Source organism: Corylus avellana, chromosome 3, assembly GCF_965113065.1.
Source record: "Corylus avellana chromosome 3, dhCorAvel1.hap1.2, whole genome shotgun sequence".
Taxonomy (NCBI): Eukaryota; Viridiplantae; Streptophyta; class Magnoliopsida; order Fagales; family Betulaceae; genus Corylus; species Corylus avellana.
Genome location: NC_142492.1, coordinates 779369 through 799737, shown reverse-complemented (window position 1 = coordinate 799737; position 20369 = coordinate 779369). Strand labels below are relative to the sequence as shown.

At 36.8% G+C, this 20369-nt stretch overlaps 3 protein-coding genes across 6 annotated transcripts; 1 reads left to right on the top strand and 2 right to left on the bottom strand.

Moving 5' to 3' along the window:
• The first annotated feature begins 2843 nt into the window (after window positions 1-2843).
• Window positions 2844-6920, top strand: OPT1 (oligopeptide transporter 1). Of its 4 annotated transcripts, none has more exons than XM_059587278.2 (8): window positions 2844-2878; window positions 3378-3465; window positions 3799-4244; window positions 4438-4535; window positions 4739-5311; window positions 5424-5691; window positions 5774-5956; window positions 6187-6920. In XM_059587278.2, the coding sequence occupies exons 2-8, from the start codon at window positions 3393-3395 to the stop codon at window positions 6805-6807; spliced, it is 2262 nt and encodes a 753-aa protein (XP_059443261.1). In that variant the 5' UTR covers window positions 2844-2878; window positions 3378-3392; the 3' UTR covers window positions 6808-6920. The 4 variants fall into 4 exon arrangements, with proteins under 4 accessions (XP_059443261.1, XP_059443264.1, XP_059443263.1 ...); XM_059587281.2 differs by having other exon boundaries at window positions 2848-2878; window positions 3384-3465; XM_059587280.2 differs by having other exon boundaries at window positions 2849-2878; window positions 3381-3465.
• Window positions 6921-7039: 119 nt separating this feature from the next.
• Window positions 7040-9392, bottom strand: LOC132174880 (pentatricopeptide repeat-containing protein At4g21065). Its single transcript, XM_059586614.2, has one exon. It carries the CDS (start codon window positions 9046-9048, stop codon window positions 7168-7170), a length of 1881 nt encoding a protein of 626 aa, XP_059442597.1. The 5' UTR covers window positions 9049-9392; the 3' UTR covers window positions 7040-7167.
• Window positions 9393-16171: 6779 nt separating this feature from the next.
• On the bottom strand, window positions 16172-19636 carry EMB2731 (ER membrane protein complex subunit 8/9 homolog). Its single transcript, XM_059586423.2, has 5 exons — window positions 19289-19636; window positions 18640-18786; window positions 18472-18531; window positions 16598-16764; window positions 16172-16482 (listed from the first exon to the last, which is right to left on the bottom strand). Exons 1-5 carry the CDS (start codon window positions 19496-19498, stop codon window positions 16452-16454), a joined length of 615 nt encoding a protein of 204 aa, XP_059442406.1. The 5' UTR covers window positions 19499-19636; the 3' UTR covers window positions 16172-16451.
• Window positions 19637-20369: the final 733 nt, after the last annotated feature.

Sequence of the window (20369 nt, the reverse complement as noted above, 5' to 3'; positions counted from 1 at the left end):
GTATGGGTAAAAGTTTGGCAAATCAACTGGTCATTAAGAGCTAAATTCCGAAATTTCGGCTGAGGCAGGATGGGGCATGGTGGACCAACACTGTATTTAACATCTTCTAAAAGTCATCCTACTGACTCTAGGGGTGCTGCTTGAGCCCATATTTTTAGCCATCAACTTACTTCTTCATTGTCTCATTTGCCACATTGGGGACTCTTTTTTTTTCCCCCCTTTTAAAGTAAACTCTTTTCACAATCTTTTTTCTTTGTTTGAATGAATTAAGAGTTTTATTAGGGTTTCAATTATGAGCCCTAAAGGTTGAATATATTATCCTTTAAATTTTTAATTTCATTCAGTTCTTATTGTAAGCCTGTACAAGGCACCCTACATTCAATTCAGGGTTGATACAAAATAGTGTCGTTTGATAAAAGTATACTTTCCTTAAACATTTGTCGTTTAATTAGGAAGTCTAAGGTTTTTTCGCATCACACTGCCATGAGAGTAGAGTAATGCTAGAAAGAATATTAGAGTTATCTTAAATATGATGTGACTTTTAAAATCACTATTAAATTTGAGATAATCGTTATTAAATTTTGATTTATTGGCGATTTTAAAAGCCACTTCATATTTGATAATAGTAATAAAAACAATTTTTTCTTTTTTTTTTTTTAAGAAAAAAGAGAAGTATATACTAAAACAACCAATTCATTACTTTTTGAAAAAGAAGCAACGTCTCCAAGGGGTAGCTCAATTGACTAGAAATCACGCCTCATGAAGCGGTGGTCACTAGTTCGAATCTCCCTTCCTTACTCTTGTGTGGACATGTCAAAAAAAAAAAAAAAGCAACAAAATAAGGAAACACAATGAAAAGATGGAGGGATTCAAGGAAGGCAGTGAAGCAACAAATGATAATCTATTACGAGTGATAATTAGTATAATTAATTAGACAGATAAACATGATTAAAGAGAGGGTATTATTCCTCATGTTGTTGATCATGGTAAAGAATAAAGAGATATTTTGGTGAGCCCCTTGGTTACCATACGATTGCCCTTCACGTATCTCACACGCAAGAGATCCCTTTGTCAAATCTCGGCAGTGCAATCACCATAAAAGATTTGACTAAATTGATCATATTAGTCCCCTAAATTCAAGCCCCAACTATCTCCATAAAAGCTTAATTAGCTGTCAAGCAGCTCCATTCCTTTTGAGGTCTAATATCAACCTGGCTCTCAACAGCCAAACCTACCTAATTCACTATATATATAAATAATATGGTTAGAATATGGTTGTGTGTGTTTCTTAATGTTTTTTTTGGTCTGGATTTGGATCATCTTATATTCTCATATATTCTAAAATCTGATTAATCCATTTCATGCAACGGTTTAAATAAGTTCAGAAATTTGTGTATCTGAAGTAAATGGATTTGACATATTAAAAACTAAAATTAATTACCTTGATAACACGATAACACACAAACTTCTGCATTTGTTTAAACCATTAAATGAAATAGATGACTCATATTTTATAATATGAGGGGATCTCAATCCTTTTTATCTTGTTTTTTGTTTAGAAAAGAGTGTAATAGTTTTTAGTGTTTTGAGAATAATTAAATTATTTTGTGACGTAAACGGAGTGTTTTGCACATTCGAATAGGAAGCAAACACCTGAGCTTAAAATATCAAAAAAGTATTTTAACATTTCACACCAAATAATTTGTGTTTCTCTTAACAAAATACTCATTGACAAAACTACCAACAAAATTACTGGAGCTACCGTCTTAGTTGGTTTTGAAGACTCCGGTGTCGGAGGCTCAGAGGTGAGCCGTGGGCGTTGGGATTATTTAACAACACGTGCATGTAATATTATAGGCATCATGTGTGTGTATATATATATATATATAATCTTAATAAAAAAAAATTATATTATGAATTATATTTGTAATTTAACTTAAAATCTAGCTGATAGCCCCCATATGTTTAGGAGATTCTGGACAAAAGAATCTCCCAAATTTATCGTCCTTTGTTTGCGTGTGTCGGGGGAGAATACACCCCCCACCATAAGGTTGATTTGTTTGGCCTCTCAATTAAGACAAAGATTTTCGCCTGTAATCCAAAAAGTTTAAACTTGAATTTAATATTTTATTTAAGAATCTAATTATTTAATTAAACTTTAATTTAATTTAGACATTTTTTTTTTTAAATACCGACATAAAAACCAGTTAAAACAAGTCATATCACTAGTGTAAAATGGATGTGACAAGTGAGAATGAAGAGTTCATTTTTAGAGTATTGCTATATATTATTCTTTTGGCCTTATTTTATCTGTCAAAGTTGATGCGGCGTTTAAAATTATAATTAAATTTAAGATAAATTATTATTAAATTTTAATCTAATTGTAATCAGTTTTGGAGATAAAATAACATATAACATTTACTCTTTTTACAAATCAATATTTAGAAGCGAAATGTAGCTATTAAAAAAACACATAAGAAGCTATATTATTTACGTGTTGAGAAATGCTTATTTTCATTCTATCGTCCATCTTTATTGGGTTGGCATGGATGAAGCAAGTAATGTTTGAGACCATCACTTTTTCCCAAAACTCATACGGGAAAAAGTGATGTAGGATGGTTAAAAGGTAATTTTGCATTTAACATTTATTCATTTATATTACCATCTCACACTGATGGAGCATGTCAACTTAGCGAAAATATATTGGAAATGGACGTCATAATATAACAAACAAACATTTATCATTACATACTAATAACACGTGTCACTTTTTGAGGATACTTGTCCAAAAAGTAGGAGATATATATATATGAAATGAAATATGAGCTACGTCCTTTCCCACGCTCTGTTTTATCACAAATAATCGCTTATTCATAAGGTATGAAAAACAGAGTGACATCTTTGCCTTAATTAATTTCCATATACTACTTTATTTTATGTTAAGGCAATTTTCTCCTTCTTTCTAAATAGTCGGATCTTGTTAGCATGAATACAGATTGAAATGCATGCAAGATTAGCAATAATAAAGAGCCGTAGCGGGTATATTCAGATTCTTGAAAGATTCATAGCGAAAAAAAAAGGTCCCCCTTTTTTGCCGGTCAGTTTAGTCTTGGATTAGTTTCGTTGCTCGTCCAACGAACAGCTAGATCCTATCTGGGTCGCTTTGAACCATAAACTACTAAAGTTTCTGCTTAAAAATAGAAATTCTTCACGTAAATTTTGGAAAAGACGTGTGTACAGTCTGTAACATTGAATGCAGGCCTGTGTGCATCACACAATTGAATTGTGTGTGTGTGTGTGTATATATATATATATATATATATATATATAGTGTTTGCGGTTGAAGGAACTGAGGGATTTGGCATTTTTTGTCCAAGGAGAAGGAGTGAGCCATGACAGGTTACGCTGATGATGGAGTCCCTGCAAAATCGTCTCCGAAGCATGAAACCAACATCGACCTCACAGGTAAGCCTCCCTTTCAAGATTCATCAAATTCTTTGTTATAATTGATGAATGTTTGATGCATGAGATGAACTTTATTGCATAAACATGTATTACATTTCTTTGTTTTCTTATGATTATTTTCCTGCACGTGTGCATACATAATATGCAGAACAGGGGATATTTAATTCCATAGAATGAATTTGACATTCAATGAGAGATAGATGACACGGGTCTGAAATATTATCAAAGTTGCTACAAAAGAACCCACAATTATGATTCTTTTTTCCTGAATGATTTCTTTTTTTCTTTTTTCTTTTTTTTAATTTTTTGTTCTTGTCATTTGGGTTGAAGCAGGGGATGAAGAAGAAAACGATAGCCCAATCGAGCAGGTTAGGCTGACGGTTTTACCGACCGACGACCCAACACAACCGGCCTTAACATTCCGAACATGGTTTCTTGGGACAATATCATGTGTCATCCTTGCTTTTGTGAACCAATTTTTCGCGTACCGCCAAAATCAGCTATCGATTTCCTCAGTCTCAGCACAAATTCTTGTGCTCCCAGTGGGGAAGCTAATGGCTGCTTGGCTTCCAAAGACGGTATTTCGAGTCCCACTCACAAAATGGTCTTTCTCACTCAATCCTGGGCCCTTCAGTCTGAAAGAACATGTTTTGATCACTATCTTTGCCAGTTCTGGAGCCGGTGGGGTCTATGCCGTTCATATTCTCACCAGTGTCAAGGCTTTCTACCACAGGGGACTCCATCCAGCAGCAGCCTTCCTGTTATCACAAACCACTCAGGTATTTTTGTTCACAATATGAATATTTCAATTAGACATGTTTTAATAAAAATAAAATAAAATAAAAAAAGGCCTTATCTCGAGTTTCTACGTTAGATGAATGCGAGATATTGAAACCCGAATTCAGAGAATATCAGCCATCAATGTCTTTACACAGTGGTTCTTTGTAAATTTTTATCCCATATGTTTTGCAGATGCTTGGTTATGGATGGGCTGGACTGTTCAGAAAATACCTTGTTGACTCTCCTTATATGTGGTGGCCTGCAAACCTTGTCCAAGTCTCTCTATTCAGGTACTTGCATCCTCTTTCCCAGCCTCAAAATTCTATTTAGTAGATTCGTATACGACTCTTATACAATTGGGTACTGATTTTTACTGCTCGTCATCTCAATTATTTCCGTCTGCTTAATAGCAATTCTATGAAATAAGTTGGCCTTGCTTTTTGTTGCTCTGCATTATTTCCTCAGATTGAACAAAGTTACATGTGAAATACAGGGCATTGCATGAAAAGGAAAAGAGACCAAAGGGAGGACATACAAGGCTGCAATACTTCTTCTTGATTTTTGTAACAAGCTTCGCTTACTACCTCATCCCAAGCTATCTTTTCCCTTCAATATCATATCTCTCCTTCGTTTGTTGGATTTGGAAGGACTCCATCACTGCCCAACAGATTGGTGGAGGCGTCCATGGCCTTGGACTAGGCTCGATGGGGTTTGATTGGTCCACCGTTGCTGGCTTCTTGGGCAGCCCTTTAGCCACTCCTGGATTTGCAATTGTCAATACTTTAGTGGGATTTTTTGTGTTTGTCTATATCGTTAACCCCATTTTCTATTGGACTAATGCATATGACGCTAAGAAGTTCCCTCTCTTTTCCTCTCACACTTTCGACCATGATGGCCAACGCTACAACTTAACCAGAGTTCTTGATCAGAAAACTTTCGGTATTGATTATGAAGCTTACAACAGTTACAGCAAACTTTATCTAAGTATCTTTTTTGCCCTCTCTTATGGCTTGAGCTTCGCAACTCTAACGGCTACTATTTCACATGTTGCCCTCTACAACGGAAAGTAAGCTTCTTGACATCAATTAGTTCTATTTCTTTCTTTCTTTTTTTGGACTGAGCAGAACAATTTCTTTTTTCATGATATTCTTTGTTTTTTTCTTCTTGTGACTGAGCAGAACAATTTGGCAACTGTGGAAGAAGACAACAACTGCAGCAAAAGATCATCTCTCGGATGTGCATACAAGGCTGATGAAGGCGAACTATGAACAAGTCCCTCAATGGTGGTTTCAAGTCATCTTGCTGTTGATGGTGGGTCTTAGCTTATATGCTTGTGAAGGTTTCGGCCAGCAGCTCCAACTCCCTTGGTGGGGACTTTTACTAGCCTGTGGCATTGCATTGTTTTTCACCTTGCCCATCGGAGTTATTCAAGCCACAACAAACCAGGTATGTTCTTGCAATCATCTGCATTTTCTGCATCTTTTAACGGACTACATTTCTCAATAAACCGTGTTAATGTTAATTGCAGCAACCAGGGTTAAATGTGATTACAGAGTTGGTTATTGGGTATCTTTACCCAGGGAAGCCTCTAGCTAATGTGGCTTTCAAGACCTATGGCTATATTAGCATGTCACAAGCACTCTATTTTCTGAATGACTTCAAACTAGGTCATTATATGAAGATCCCTCCAAAATCCATGTTTATCGTACAGGTTGGTTCATTAGTTTAACAGTAAAATTTATTTGATTTTTTTTTAAATCCACAACCCTACCTACAAGAGCTGTGTTTCGGTTGAGTGAAGACTCGAATAACTGATCTTGTGAACCTGTGGTATTAACCAAATCAAACGGGTCGACACTTGCGGGCAAATTTTTTTTATTTGAATTCATGTTCACAATGTTGGTATATAAGGATTGATATTTTGTTAATTTGTATTCTCAGTTAGTTGGAACATTAGTTGCTTCAAGTACCTATTTCGCCACAGCATGGTGGCTTCTCACAAATGTTGAAAACATCTGTGATGTAACATTGTTGCCGGAGGGGAGTCCATGGACATGTCCCGGCGATGATGTTTTCTTCAACGCTTCGGTCATATGGGGAGTCATAGGCCCGCTCAGAATGTTCACAAGTCAGGGTATCTACCCAGGGATGAACTGGTTCTTCCTCATTGGCCTCCTAGCCCCTTTTCCCGGCTGGATACTTTCCCGCAAATTCCCCAACATAAAGTGGTTTAGGCTTATACACGCGCCTATCATCCTTGGAGCTACATCCGCCATGCCACCGGCTAGAGCGGTGAACTACTTGGCTTGGGGAGCCGTCGGAATGTTCTTTAACTTCTATGTTTACAGAAGGTTCAAGGGATGGTGGGCTAGACACAACTACATCTTATCTGCTGCTTTAGATGCTGGGGTTGCCTTCATGGGAGTTATCCTTTTCTTCACCCTTCAAAGCCGGGATATTATCGGTCCAGCCTGGTGGGGTTTGGACAGTGATGACCATTGTCCATTGGCTATTTGCCCAACGGCACCCGGGATCCAGGCCGAGGGGTGCCCTGTTCTATGAGATGTCTTCAAGAAATCCCCATGACCAAGGGTTAGGTATTGCACATGCTGATAAAGGTCAAAGGTGAAGCTGTAGAATTAAAATATTTGAAATATGTTGCTTCATTTAGGGATAACGGGTTTTATAGATGTTTTTTTTTTTTTTTAAATAATATTTGTAATTAAATAAGATTTCTTATTGTTATTAATTCAAAGATAGGACAATTATTGGTTTGCCTCATCATATGACTGAATAATTCTTTGATATAAGATGCAACTCATTTAGAAACGATACAAAATAGCAAATATAATGTTCACCATGAGGACTTATCAAAAAATAATAATAATAATAATGTTCACCATGAGGAGCCTCAGCCACTCCCTACCAATAATCCCTGCAAGTACAAGAACCATCTTTGAAACAATGGAACCGATTCCTGTCTCTCACAACTATCTCTCGATCAACTATCTCTGAGATGAGTTTAAAAGCAGCATGGCAGTCTTCACAAACACGAAGATTCTTCATAATCCTAATTGGCCTTCTGGATGGTGTTTTCATCAACCCGAAAGCCAGTGCCAATTTCTCACTATGGCGAAACAGAAATTTCTCCTTCTCATTCTCTTCTATGTCCAGTAGTACAACTGAAGTCTTTGGCACGTATCCTCTTAGCTTTATTTTTTGAAGTAGTTTTCCCCACATCTGGAATATCTCCTCAGCTTGAGGATGGGACTCGTCGCCGGCAGCAAACTCATGCAGCACTCCGTCTACCATGATTGAACTCCACCCGGGTGTTTTCTTCACCCCGTGATCTTTCATAAACTTTCTCACTTTTGCAGTGTCTTCCCACCGTTCTGCTTCTGCATAAATGTTTGACAACACCACGTAGTATCCATCATTAAGCGGATCCAGTTCAGAAAGGTGTCGGATTGCTTCCTCAGCCAGCGCAATGTTTTTGTAAACTCTGCATCCACCAAGCAAAGCTCCCCACACAACCCCATTGGGTTTGATAGGCATGTTCATAATAAACTCGTAGGCTTCTTGAAGAAGGCCTGCGCGACTGAATAGATCAACCATACAACCGTAATGCTCGATTCTGGGAATTATCCCAAAATCTCTAGTCATGCTCCCAAAAAATTCACGTCCCTTGTCTATCATTCCGATGTGGCTACAAGCATGCAATAGTCCAATGAAGGTTACATCATTTGGCTTCACCCCTATCTGAATCATCTCAGAGAAGAGTCTCAAAGCTTCCTCAGCTTGCCCATGCATTGCAAGCCCAGCAATCATGGCTGACCACGACACAATAGTTCGTTCTTCCATTTCCCCAAAAGCTCTACGAGCATCTGCCAAGCATCCACATTTGAGATACATATCAATCAAAGTATTAGAAATATGAACATTTCTCCTAAACCCACTTTGGTTTGAGTACTCATGAACCCTCCTTCCCAAATCCAAGGCACCCAAATCAGCACAAGCTGCAAGAACAGCCACCACTGTCAACTCATTCGGCCTCATACCTGCCTCTTCCATCCTCATAAATAAATGAATAGCCTCCTTAGGCTTCCCACATTGGACGTAGCCTGCAATCATTGATGTCCATGACCTCACACTTCTATCGGGCATCCGTGAAAACAAATCATAAGCTCCCTCAATATCTCCCCTCTTCACCAATTGGCTTATCATTATATTCCACGTCACTACATCTCGCTGCGACATTTTCTCAAACAACAGCCGAGCATCCCCTATCGCTCCGCACAAAGCATACAAATGAACAATCATGTTTTGCAAAAACAAATTCGACTGCAACCCAAGTTTCTCCACATAACCATGAACAATTCTACCATTCAAAATATCCAATAAATTCGTGCATGCCTTGAGAACAAAAGAACAAGTGAAATTATCAGGAAAAACATCGAACTGGCGCAATTTATAGAAAAGCAAGATTGCATCAATAGGAGAATCGCCTTCTGCAAAGGTTCTCAAGCACGAATTCCAGAAAACAATCTCAGGCTTTTCCTCGCGCTCAAGGATTCGTTGGGCGTAAGCGAAACTAGGTGTGAGAGCGCAAACAAAGGCGGCCCGAGAGAGAGGGAGAATGGAAAGGGGAGTGTTGGTTTTGATGAGGTGGGCATGGACTTGTTTGAGCTCAAATGGGGTGTTGAAGTTGTAGAGAAGGTCAGGTGTAGGGTTTTGTGAAGTGGGTGAGTGAGCGTTTCTATGGTGAGGAAGAAGGTGGAGCCCTGAGGATGGAGAGCAAAGCATTTCTATTTGCTAAATTAACAGTTTTTTGAATTGAAAAAAACAGCCTCTAAATTTCATGTATGCATCCAAAACATTTGCAATTGTTTCACAATATAGAAACACATCACTGCTTTATAGCCTACACCAACGCCATGCGATAAATTCCTGCAATGAATTCAAATTCAGCAGAATATCACAAGCCACCTACTATCCAACCAAGAGTCAAATCATAGAACATCTAAATTCATATGCAAACGTTGATGCAGATTTTGAATGGCCGGACCGGAGATAGGGCTCATGTAAAACAAATAAAAAGATAGCACCACCGGCGTAAGGGCTGTTGAAATAGATTTTTAGACCGTCAGACGAACTCTGCAAAAAGCCCCAATATCTTCTTCAAAATTTTTTTGCTTATACGATTATCCACAAATTTAATAGTTAATTTATTAAATTTATAAAAAAAATATAAAAAAAATATTGGAAAAAATGTTAGAATCTAATAAAAACTCTACATTTTACCCATAAAAGTCCGTGTGACAAAATGCCACATCATATATTTTTTGTGGAGAGAAAAAGACAAAACAAAAATAAAGATAATGTGACATCTTGCTACATGGACCTTTTAGGGCAAAATGTGAAGTTTTTATTAAATTCTAATAAAAGGAAAATGTTAAGGTCACAACACAAATCCAACTTATGGTCAAATTCTTTCCTATGTGTCATTTTTTTAATTAAAAAAAAAAATTGAGAGAGGATTTTGGGATTCTGAAAATTTGAAAAAAAAAGACAATTTGTTCGGTTTAAAATTCAAAACTTTTTTATACGTAGGAGAGAAGTTGGCCATGAGTTGGGTTTGTGTTGTGTCCGTATGACCGTATCAAACCTCCTAATAAAAGGAAAATGTTAAGGTCACAACATAAATCTAACTTATGACCAACTTCTCTCCTACGTGTCATTTAAATAAAAAAAAATTGATAGAGAGGATTTTGAGATTTTAAAAATTTGGAAAAAAAGACAATTTGTTTGGTTTAAAATTCAAATTTTTTTTACACGTAGAAGAGAAGTTGGCCATGAGTTAGATTTGTGTTGGGTCCGTATCAAACCTCCTAATAAAAACTCCACATTTTGCCCATAAAGATCCATGTGACAAGATGTCATGTCATATTTTATGTTGAGGGAAAAAAACAAAACAAAAAAGAAGATGACGTTTCATATTGCCACAAGGATTTTTGTGGACAAAATATAGAGTTCTTAAATATTGGCACCAATTATTTCTCCATGTTTACTGGGGTGGTCCCTTGGATACTTGCCACTTAACAGGCTTATAGGTCTTTAATTATTTAAGCAGTTGGGCGGGCTTAGGGTAATTATTTATTGTTTAATCGGCAAAAAGTTAGAAAATTAACAAATTTAGCCATCAAAATTTTTCTTAATTTGATGCAAACAAAACCCGGTCTGCCCTCGGAGCAGATACTTATAATGATCTCTAGCATAATAAACTTGAAGTTCTTACGCCCTTGGCCTTGCATTAAAAACCATTCCATGGGCAAGTATAATTAGTGGGTTAGGGTTAGACCCATCAACTCAAATTCATTAATTTCGTGTTAAGTTTGTGAACGGTTCGTAAGTCGTGTTAGAAATTACAAGCTTGAAATGTCGCATATCGGGTTCAGATCGTATCGAAACATTAGAATAAGCCTATTTAAATCAACTAATATTCGACTCATTTAATTAAACAAATGAAAATTTTCAATCATAATCCACTAGTTTTGTATTAGATTCATAACAAATTTTCAAAACCTAATTACAAGTTACAACGCATCTACCTGAATGCAAACGCACATTCAAAAACAGCCACATTTTCAACTGAAAACGATTATTACTATTAATGGAAAATTAGTATAACAGCAAATTCTCATATACCCAAAAAGAAGAAAAAAAAAAAAATCAACAACAACAACATAAATTTTTAAAAGATCGAAGTATTTCACTTGACAATTTCATTCTTAAAACGACTAATAGTAGGCTTTTAGGATTCCAAACATACTTCTTCAGTTTTCCACCGACTTTGGACACTTAACGGCGGGAAAATTTCAACCCAGTCGTTGGCTTTTATAATCCCTGCAAACGACACAATCTGCTCCGACCGCCTTGATTAGTTAGAACCGACATTGGCAACTCCTACTTCAATTCGAACTCGATCGCCAACGGCCTGAAAATTTGGAAAGCACCGACATTCATTCTAGCTTATAAAAGTCCCACTCACCTCACATCCTTTCCTTCAGTACTCCTAGATCCTCCAAGAAACACAAACCCTTTGTGTTTCCTTTTGTTTTCTCTCGCTTTGATGGCGGGTCTTCCTCCAATGCCCTGCAAATCCAGTTCACGGGTTTTTCCATCCGATCAATCGGGTTTACTTTGCAAACCCGAATCCGGGAATATCAAGGCAGCCATGAACATGTATGATTTTTGGATGGAGAGCATGAGCATCCCAGACGCCGATGAGATGATCAATCTTTCATCGGCCGTAACATCCGATGAGATGAGTTCCTCTTCCTCTTGCTCTGAAAATAATGGAAAGATTAAGGAACCCATCTTCTATAATTTTTTAGCAGTTGCGGAGAGAGATGATGTTCAAGTCGGCAAAGCTGAAGGAGTAGTACTTGCAAGCAAGAAGCCATCTAAATCGGAGGAGATTTCGTTGGATTTGAAGTTGGGTTGCGCTTCTTGCGTCACCACAAAGAGGAAAGCATGCGAAAACTCTGCGAAGCTCACTCCTCCTCCATCCAGAGCTCGTGGGATCAAAAGGATGAAATATAATTGCCCCCGGAAGTTTCATTGGAATTGAAGCTTGGGTTTGATCCCTGGGTTATCAAGAAGACGATTCAAACAAGCGATGTTGGGGACTTGGCGAAGCTCTTACTGCCAGCGGGATTGGTAAAGCAGCATATTTTGCCGATGTGGGATGCAGAAACCATTGAAAAGATTAAGGATACTTTAGGAGTTGTTGTTTGGGATAAAGATACAAATTCCGAACACCAAATGGAATTCAAACAATGGAAAAGTGGGAGCTATGTCCTCATCAAACAATGGACCAGCAAATTTGTGGATAGAAGGAATCTGAGGAGGGGTGATGAGGTCGGACTTTATTGGGATCAAACCAATTCAAGATTCAATTTTAGCGTTCTCAAGCAGCTTTGACCATGGAAGCTTCAAGGCTCTACGTACATTTTTAGCTTTTATATATGTAAGGGATGTATAGTTTTAGTGGGCCTTTTAGTATAATAGGTGTTGAGAGTTGGAATTGTGTAGCTGATTATGAATGTGGGTTGTATAAATATAAGAAACCCAGTTCATTAGATGTAGGAAAAATGATTCGAGTATTTTAGTTGCTTTCATTCGGAGAGTGAGTTTCTCGAACAATCTGTTTATCAATACAATTTCTATATCCATTTCATCATCATCTTTCCATTATAATCCTATATCTTTCATATTCCATATACAATATTCCATTATAATCCTATATCATTTATATTCCATATACAATATCCATACATATTACAGATTACGAATAAAAGAATAGAAAAACCCATTACAATATACAATCCATGTATTTTTTTTTTCTCTCTCTCTAGGCAATGTTTGTTTATTTTTTGAAGTTGTAAAACATAACTAGTTCTGAAATAAATTGGCAATTATTGTAAAGTCTGAAATAAATTGCTAATGAAATAAATGCTCTAATTTTGTGTTCTCGATCTGTTTGGATTAAAGGAGAAACCAAAGGAAACTTTCAATCCTTCATTCGTGATTCCTTGATATTGCACCATTCAATCTGTTGGGGTTATTCACGCTCTTTTTATTTGCAGCTTCTTTTCCTCGTCTCTCTTCCTCACCGATCCAAAAACTCTTTGAGGTGGTGGTCCTGTGACTCGCCAAGTTAAAGATAGTCTAGCCATCCTTATAAAACTTCTTTAACGTGAACCAGCTTCCAAATTTGGGTGCGATCCAACTACATATTACAATTATTCACTAAGGTAGGTGCATTTCGTCCCATAAGTTAAAGCCAAACCTTCTACATTGACAGTAAAAACACACTTGAATGCAAATGTCTTTCTACTAATAATCTTACTAATTCTTTTTTCCTTTTCTATGGCAGTCCTTGAGCTTTGTTAATTGATACCAATAGAACAAGATTTTAAAAACAATTAAAGCCAAGCCCCATTGTTTCGATTTAAAATGTTTTATGGAAAAAAGGTTTTTCTAGCTTGTTTTTAGTATTTGATGCAACATAAAATATTGGTCAATTTGAAAATACTTTCAATTGACCAAGAAAAATGAAATACTCCAAAAATAAAAATCTTTTTAAAATAAACAATATTTTTAAAAATACACCTAACTTCTAAATCAAGGTATGTTAATTGTATTTTCGAAGAAAAAAAAGACGTGGGCAATCGATCACTATTGTTGACCCCACGATGGTGATTAGAGTTTCTCGCATTCTGAAGACAGAAACCTACACTCTTTTCTCGAGGTATAACCCTAAAACCTTTTTTTCGTTATTATTATTTCATCAACCGTCATTTAAATACAAGTATGCCACACAAAGGTCCTTTCACGATTCCGTGCCCAAATTGCAAGAAATATGGGTAGGCAATTGCATTGAATATTAATCCCACTCCTGAATGCTTATTTTCACGCACTCTCATCCTCTACAACTCCTTACCATCGTCTCTCTATCTTCCTCACAACTCTTCAAATTATATGAAAATATAATAAATAGTTTGTGATTTTCTATATAATACTCCTCTTGTGCGGACATGAAAAAAATAAAATAAAATAAAACTTTTTTGAACCATTTTAAGCGTTACACTTACAAACAAACCGCGAAAAATAGCCATATATATTTGACAATTTTCCATACAAGCCAAGCCACAAAATATTTTTTGAACTATTTTCAGATTACAAACAAACAGCAAAAATAGTCACTTTTTCAAAAAATATATTTAGCAAAAATAAAATTTCAAAAAAAAAATATTTTATGCCAAAACCAACTGACCAAGTTTCAAGAAAAATATTTATATCATGCAGCTTTGGAATTTCTCACTGTATGTTCGTGAAAGCTATACTGAGTTTGCAGGTGTTGGGTTTCCAATTTAATTCTGAAAACGACTAGTCGTAGGCTTTTATGATTCCAAACTCACAACTTCAGTTTTTCACCGACTTCGGACTCTTAAACGGCGGGAAAATTTCAGCCTCAACGTCTTATATTTATGTCCGAGTCGTTGGCTTTTATAATCCCCGCAAACGACACAATCTCCTCTGACCGCCTTAGTTAGAACCGACATTGGCAACTGCTGTTAGCTTCGAACTCTCCAACGGCCTGAAAATTTGAAAGCACCGACATTCGTTCTTCCTTATAAAAGTCGGACTCACCTCGCATATTTTCCTTCAGTACTCCAAGATCCTCCAAGAAACACAAACCCTTTTTGTTTCTTTTAGTTTTCTCTTGCTTTGATGGACGGTCTTCCTCTAATGTCCTGCAAATCCAGTTCGCGGGTTTTGCCTTCCATTCAATCGTGTTTACTCTGCAAACCCGAAACCAGAAATATCATGATGGCCATGGCCATGTATGATTTTTTGATGGAGAGCATCCCAGACGCTGATGACATGGAATCGTCGGTTTCTTTTGAGGCCATAACATCCGATGAGATGAGTTCCTCTTCCTCTTGCTCTGAAAATAACGGAAAGATTAAAGAACCCATCTTCCATAATTTTTTAGCCGTTGCGGAGAGAGATGATGTTCAAGTCGGTGAAGCTGCAGGAGTACTACTTGCGAGCAAGAAGCCATCGGAATCGGAGGAGATTTCGTTGGATTTGAAGTTGGGTTGCGCTTCTTGCGTCACCAAAAAGAGGAAAGCATGCGAAAACTCTGCGAAGCTCACTCCTCCTTCATCCAGCGCTCGTGGGATCAAAAGGATGAAATATAATTGCCAGGAAGTTTCACTGGAATTGAAGCTTGGGTTTGATCCCTGGGTTATCAAGAAGACAATTCAAACAAGCGATGTTGGGGATTTGGCGAGGCTCTTGCTGGCGGCGGGATCGGTAAAGCACCATATTTTGACGATGTGGGATGCAGAAACCATTGAAAAGATTAAGGATGGTTTAGGAGTTGTTGTTTGGGATAAAGATACAAATTCCGAACACCAAATGGAATTCAAACAATGGAAAAGTGGGAGCTATGTCCTCATCAAACAATGGACCAATGAATTTGTGAAAAGAAGGGATCTGAAGAGGGGTGATGAGGTCGGACTTTATTGGGATCAAACCAATTCAAGATTCAATTTCAGCGTTCTCAAGCGGCTTTGAGCAATGGAAGCTTCAATTAGCTTTTATAATCCATGTTTTTTTTTTTTCTCTCTCTGTGTAGGCAATGTCTGTTTTCTGTTGATGTTTTAAAGTTGTAAAACATAAGTAGTTCTTCAGCCTTTTCTTGTTGGTCAGGGAAAGAAAAACAGAGGAAAATTGGCTATTAATGTAATGTCTGAAATAAATTGCTGATGAATTATCATTCCACAAAAAAAAAAAGCTGAAATAAATTGGGTGCATTCCAACAAGTTACACAACACTAGGGCTAACAATGTTTTACAAAACCGCAAACTTAATACGAAATTAACAAGTTGTGGTTGAAATATTTTACATTTTTAATTAAATGAATTTGATTATAATTGATCTATTTAATTTTATACACATACTTCAGTACAACTCAAACTCAACGTGTGAATATGAATTACCACACCGTAATTCATGTTAAAGGTCTTCGACACAATTAAGGCAACTGCATTGCTCTACATCGTGTATATATCAAGATGTACTGCATTAGGCACTGGCCATACCCAAAAAAAGAAGGGTTTTGGAAGGAAAAAAAAAAAAGAAAAAAAAGTGGATTCCCTCAAACTTGGCAAGTTTGTATTGGGATCAAGATGATCTCTTGATTGAGTTTCTGATCCTTTCAATTGGCTAGATCCCATTACTTGAATTAGGATAATGCAAGAATCCCATTGACGACACCTCATGCCTGCCTTGGCCAGTTACAAGAAGACAATTATAACGATGAAAAGGGCACAAAAATTAAACATTCCTACTCTGTAATCATAAATTTCGGCTGAAGTGCTTTAAAGCCTTTAATTAAGAAACCCCTCAAAATTTAACAGTAGATAATACATTTTCAATTGATACATAAACCAAGAAACTTTCTCAAAAGTAAAACAAGCGTGGGTACATGGTCAACCTAATTCTCAGATCAACTTAGCCATGTCACCAACACCAGCTGATCGATTTAGCCTTGTCATCCCAACATAAGAAACTAACATCATTCTGCTGCAGTACAAAATGTTTGGCAGAAAAGCTGGAACCTAAGCAAAAGATTACTTGAAGAGTTCAGGATTCAGCCAGTCCCTGCATATAACAAAGTAAATTGCATTATTACAATTTCAATTAGTAACAGTGAATCACATGACAGCAGAAATTGGTGGGAAAAGGGAGAAGGAAGATATGGATGTGCGGCTGTTACTTGCTGATGTCATCAAGGTGGTCATCAAAATCTACAATATCCTTCCACTTTTCTGTTGAAATATAATCCAGTAGGACTACATTTGCTGATGGCTCCCTAATGGTCAGCTGGCTGCCTCCATCAGATCCAGCCAGCTTCCAATTCTTTGATGCATCCCTTGTGTAGAGCTGATTTACATGAAAAAAGAATATATAAAACCTTCTTTGACAGATAATAAGAGATTCTGGGACAACATGCTGAAACTTAACAACCAACGGAAAAGAAAACTTCTTATATTCTAAGATAACTAGATGCTTCATAAGGAAGAAGACGAGAAAGTAGCAGAGATGACTTTTTAAAGCAGAAAAAAGACCACCAATATCTGCATCAAGGACCAACAGCAGGAAAAAAAGAAAGTAAAAAAGTGTAGAAGAGTAGGGGTTTTATTGATCAAGCTAATAGAAATTACATAGCATCAAAATTATTGCCATGTCCTTTGAAAACTCTAATATATAAATCCTCACAGCAATTTTCCCAAGTCCAAGCTTCTTGGTAACTGACATAAAATTAGAAAAGCGATTCTGTTAAGATCATATTCAACTAATCAAGGAAATATCAGGATGAATTGATTACACGAAGACGAACATCTTGCTATGGTAATGACTATCAAGCCTGCACTTAGAGACGGTCAGAAGCAGACCTTCTACATATCAGAACTCAAAGAAGGATCGGTATATTTTTATTATGCAACGGGCAGTTTTGTTGACACATTCCTGTTGAGAATGAAGAAGAAAAGAGACTCTTGTGAGCATGTTCACAACGTGGTTCAATCATCCACAAATCATGAACATTAGTCTTGCCAAAAATTGGGAGAGTTTTTAATTTTCTGTATACAATTATGTCGACAACAACTAAGGGGTAGGTGGTGTATTGCCAATTGTGGCAACAGCATACAGCTTTGACAGTAAGCAACTATCGATCTTATCTTAATTTGAAAGTCACTAGGGTTATCCACTAGCTTCTCTCTTCTAATGTTCATTCACCAAAGTTATGGGTACAAGCAAACATACATGGTGGGTGTTTGGTGTCGTGGGAGGGAAGAGGCAAGTAGAAGAGAGGAGGGTGACTGAAGCACTGTGCCATGAAATTAGCAACTTTCAGCTTCTTTTTCCTCCAAACACATCTGCACTTATGCTTGAAGGCCAGCTCTTTTTCTATACTATGTTAGCAGGTGGAGTTCTGAGTTCTGCTGCTGCAAGCATAACTGCAGCCATCATATGAAGTTCATTCTAAACACTTCTTGAGAACAGAGTGAAGCGATTTCAAGGAGAATACAAGTAGACAACATCTTCTAGGAAGTCACTTTATTAAAAACATATATATTATAGTTAATTTACACATGTCATGTATGCATGTTACCCTACCATTTCCCATAAATTTTCCAGTAATGTATCCCCTACATACCCGACCCCTAACTGCAGCAATAAAATTTCATATATGCACACAAAAAATTTGCATTGCTTCACAATATAGAAACTCATCACTGCTCTGTAGCCTACACCAACTGCAATGCTCCATTGTCATGCAATAAATTCCCGCCATGAATTCAAATTCAGCAGAATATCACAAACTCTACTATCCAACCAAGAGTCAAATCATAGAGCGTCTGAATTCATGTGCAAAAATTTAGATAATTAAAAAATTTAACCACATAATTTTCCATAACTTGATGCAAACAAAAAATTCACAGAACCTGATTGACCCTTGGAGCAGATAATTAAGCCAATCTAAAGCATAATAAACTTAAAGTTCACATGCCCTTGCATTAAAAACCATTGCATAATTAAAAAGGCAAATTGAACATCTTTACCAATGCCAAGAACAAGAGTACCAACCTGCATTACAGGGCTCCGGTCCTTACCCTTAGGTAAGGCTTCAAGCTTTTTGTTATCCAACTGCAACGAATTAAAACATGTAGTAAGAAAAAAAATTCAAAACCCATCACAAGACACAAGCAAAAACTCGATTACAACACATCTGCCGATGAATACAAACTCACATACCAACAGAATAGCAGCTTGTGGAAAGTACCGGTAGATGTGATCACCGATATTCTTGGCCACGCCACTGAGCTCATAATCATCAAACCTCTCGTTGGAATGAAAATAGCCCACGATGTTCACACCTGTAGCAGCATAATGCTCCTCTATCTGAAAACCAATCAAGCAAGCATTCAAAAGAGCCACATTTTCAACTAAAAACGATTCCCAGAGAAATATTCCTCTTAAAGAATCAAAGAACTATATTTCACGTGACAAACAGAGCCTTGGAACCTCTACCATACATACGTGCATACATTTTATATTCATTACAATGAAATTGAATATCCCTTAACTACACAATATGAAACAAAAATAAAAATTTATCCATATAAATCATTAACAATTCCCAAGTAAGAAAACATTGTTCGTATCGACGTGAAAATTATATAACAGAAACATTTCCATATACCCCGAAAAAAAAAAAAAAAAAAAAAAAAGACATAATTTTTTAAAGAAAACGATATATTTCACACTCACAAAACACACAGCCTAGAGCCTCTAATATATACACACAACAAAAATTACATGAAATTGAATAAAGAAATTGAAATGGATTTTCAGGTTAAACCTAAACAGAAAATTAAACCTAGATCACGAGAGAGAATTATACGAGGATGAGGGAGATCTCGAGCTGGGGGAGAAGGCCGACGTGGGAGTGGAAGAGAGGGACGGAGTCGGTGATCTCGACGACGTCGTTGTGGGCGGAGGAAGGCCGGCCGATGAGGACGGCGTTGACGGCCGAGGACTTGTGCTTCAGGGCGTGGAGTACGAGCTTTGCGTACGCGTTCTGCGCGATCTCGTACCGCACCTCGCCGCCCATGACTCAGTGAGTTCTTGAAATTATCGCTGACGTGAAATAGATTGGCAGGAACTCTCTGACTATCTGTACCACTTGATTCGACTCAAAAGCGCGAGAGAGAGAGAGAGAGCTCAGATGGGCTTTCAGTGTTCGCTGACTCACTCGCATATTTGCGGGAATCTTCTCAACGTAGATACCCAACGACGTCGTTTCTTTCCTTGGTTGTTTCTACATAAAATGTTAAAGATACTACTTAAAAAAATAATAAAAATAAAATTATACGAGATGAACTAAATTAATAAGAGTTCAGCTCCTTCATTAAACAAGCCTGAAAATTTTGTTCAAGATATCTTTGTTTAATAAATGAATTGATCCCAAGTCAAGTTATGAGTTATATTCCTAAGCTTATTCTATTCATTTACACCCATAACAAAACAAACTAAGCATTGGATTTTCAAATCTTATGAAGCTTAAACGAGAAGAGAAACTTGCAAAGTAAAAATTTGATAATGGCCTTTAAATGTTGAAAATTGGGGAAGTGGGGGGTGTGGGGGGGGGGACTTCTTGTTTAATTCAATTCATTTTATTTACAACGCCGTTATTTGGAGTCATTAATGTTCTTCTTTTTCTTTTTTTTTTTTTTTTTCCCTTTAAAAGGTCATTTGAATATAAGTATCTTATAAATAAAACTAGACTATATGTAGATAATAAATTTTAATACGAATCATCACTAGATTAAAGTGCTCTAAGGAGTATGTTTATAAGAAGGGTTAAATACTAAATATTGCTCTGGAGTTTTGTTGCTTTATTTTTTTCTCTCTAAGGTTTGATTTAACAGAAATTCACGTGAACCAATCAAATGTTGACACGTGACACCTAGCTAAAATTTTTT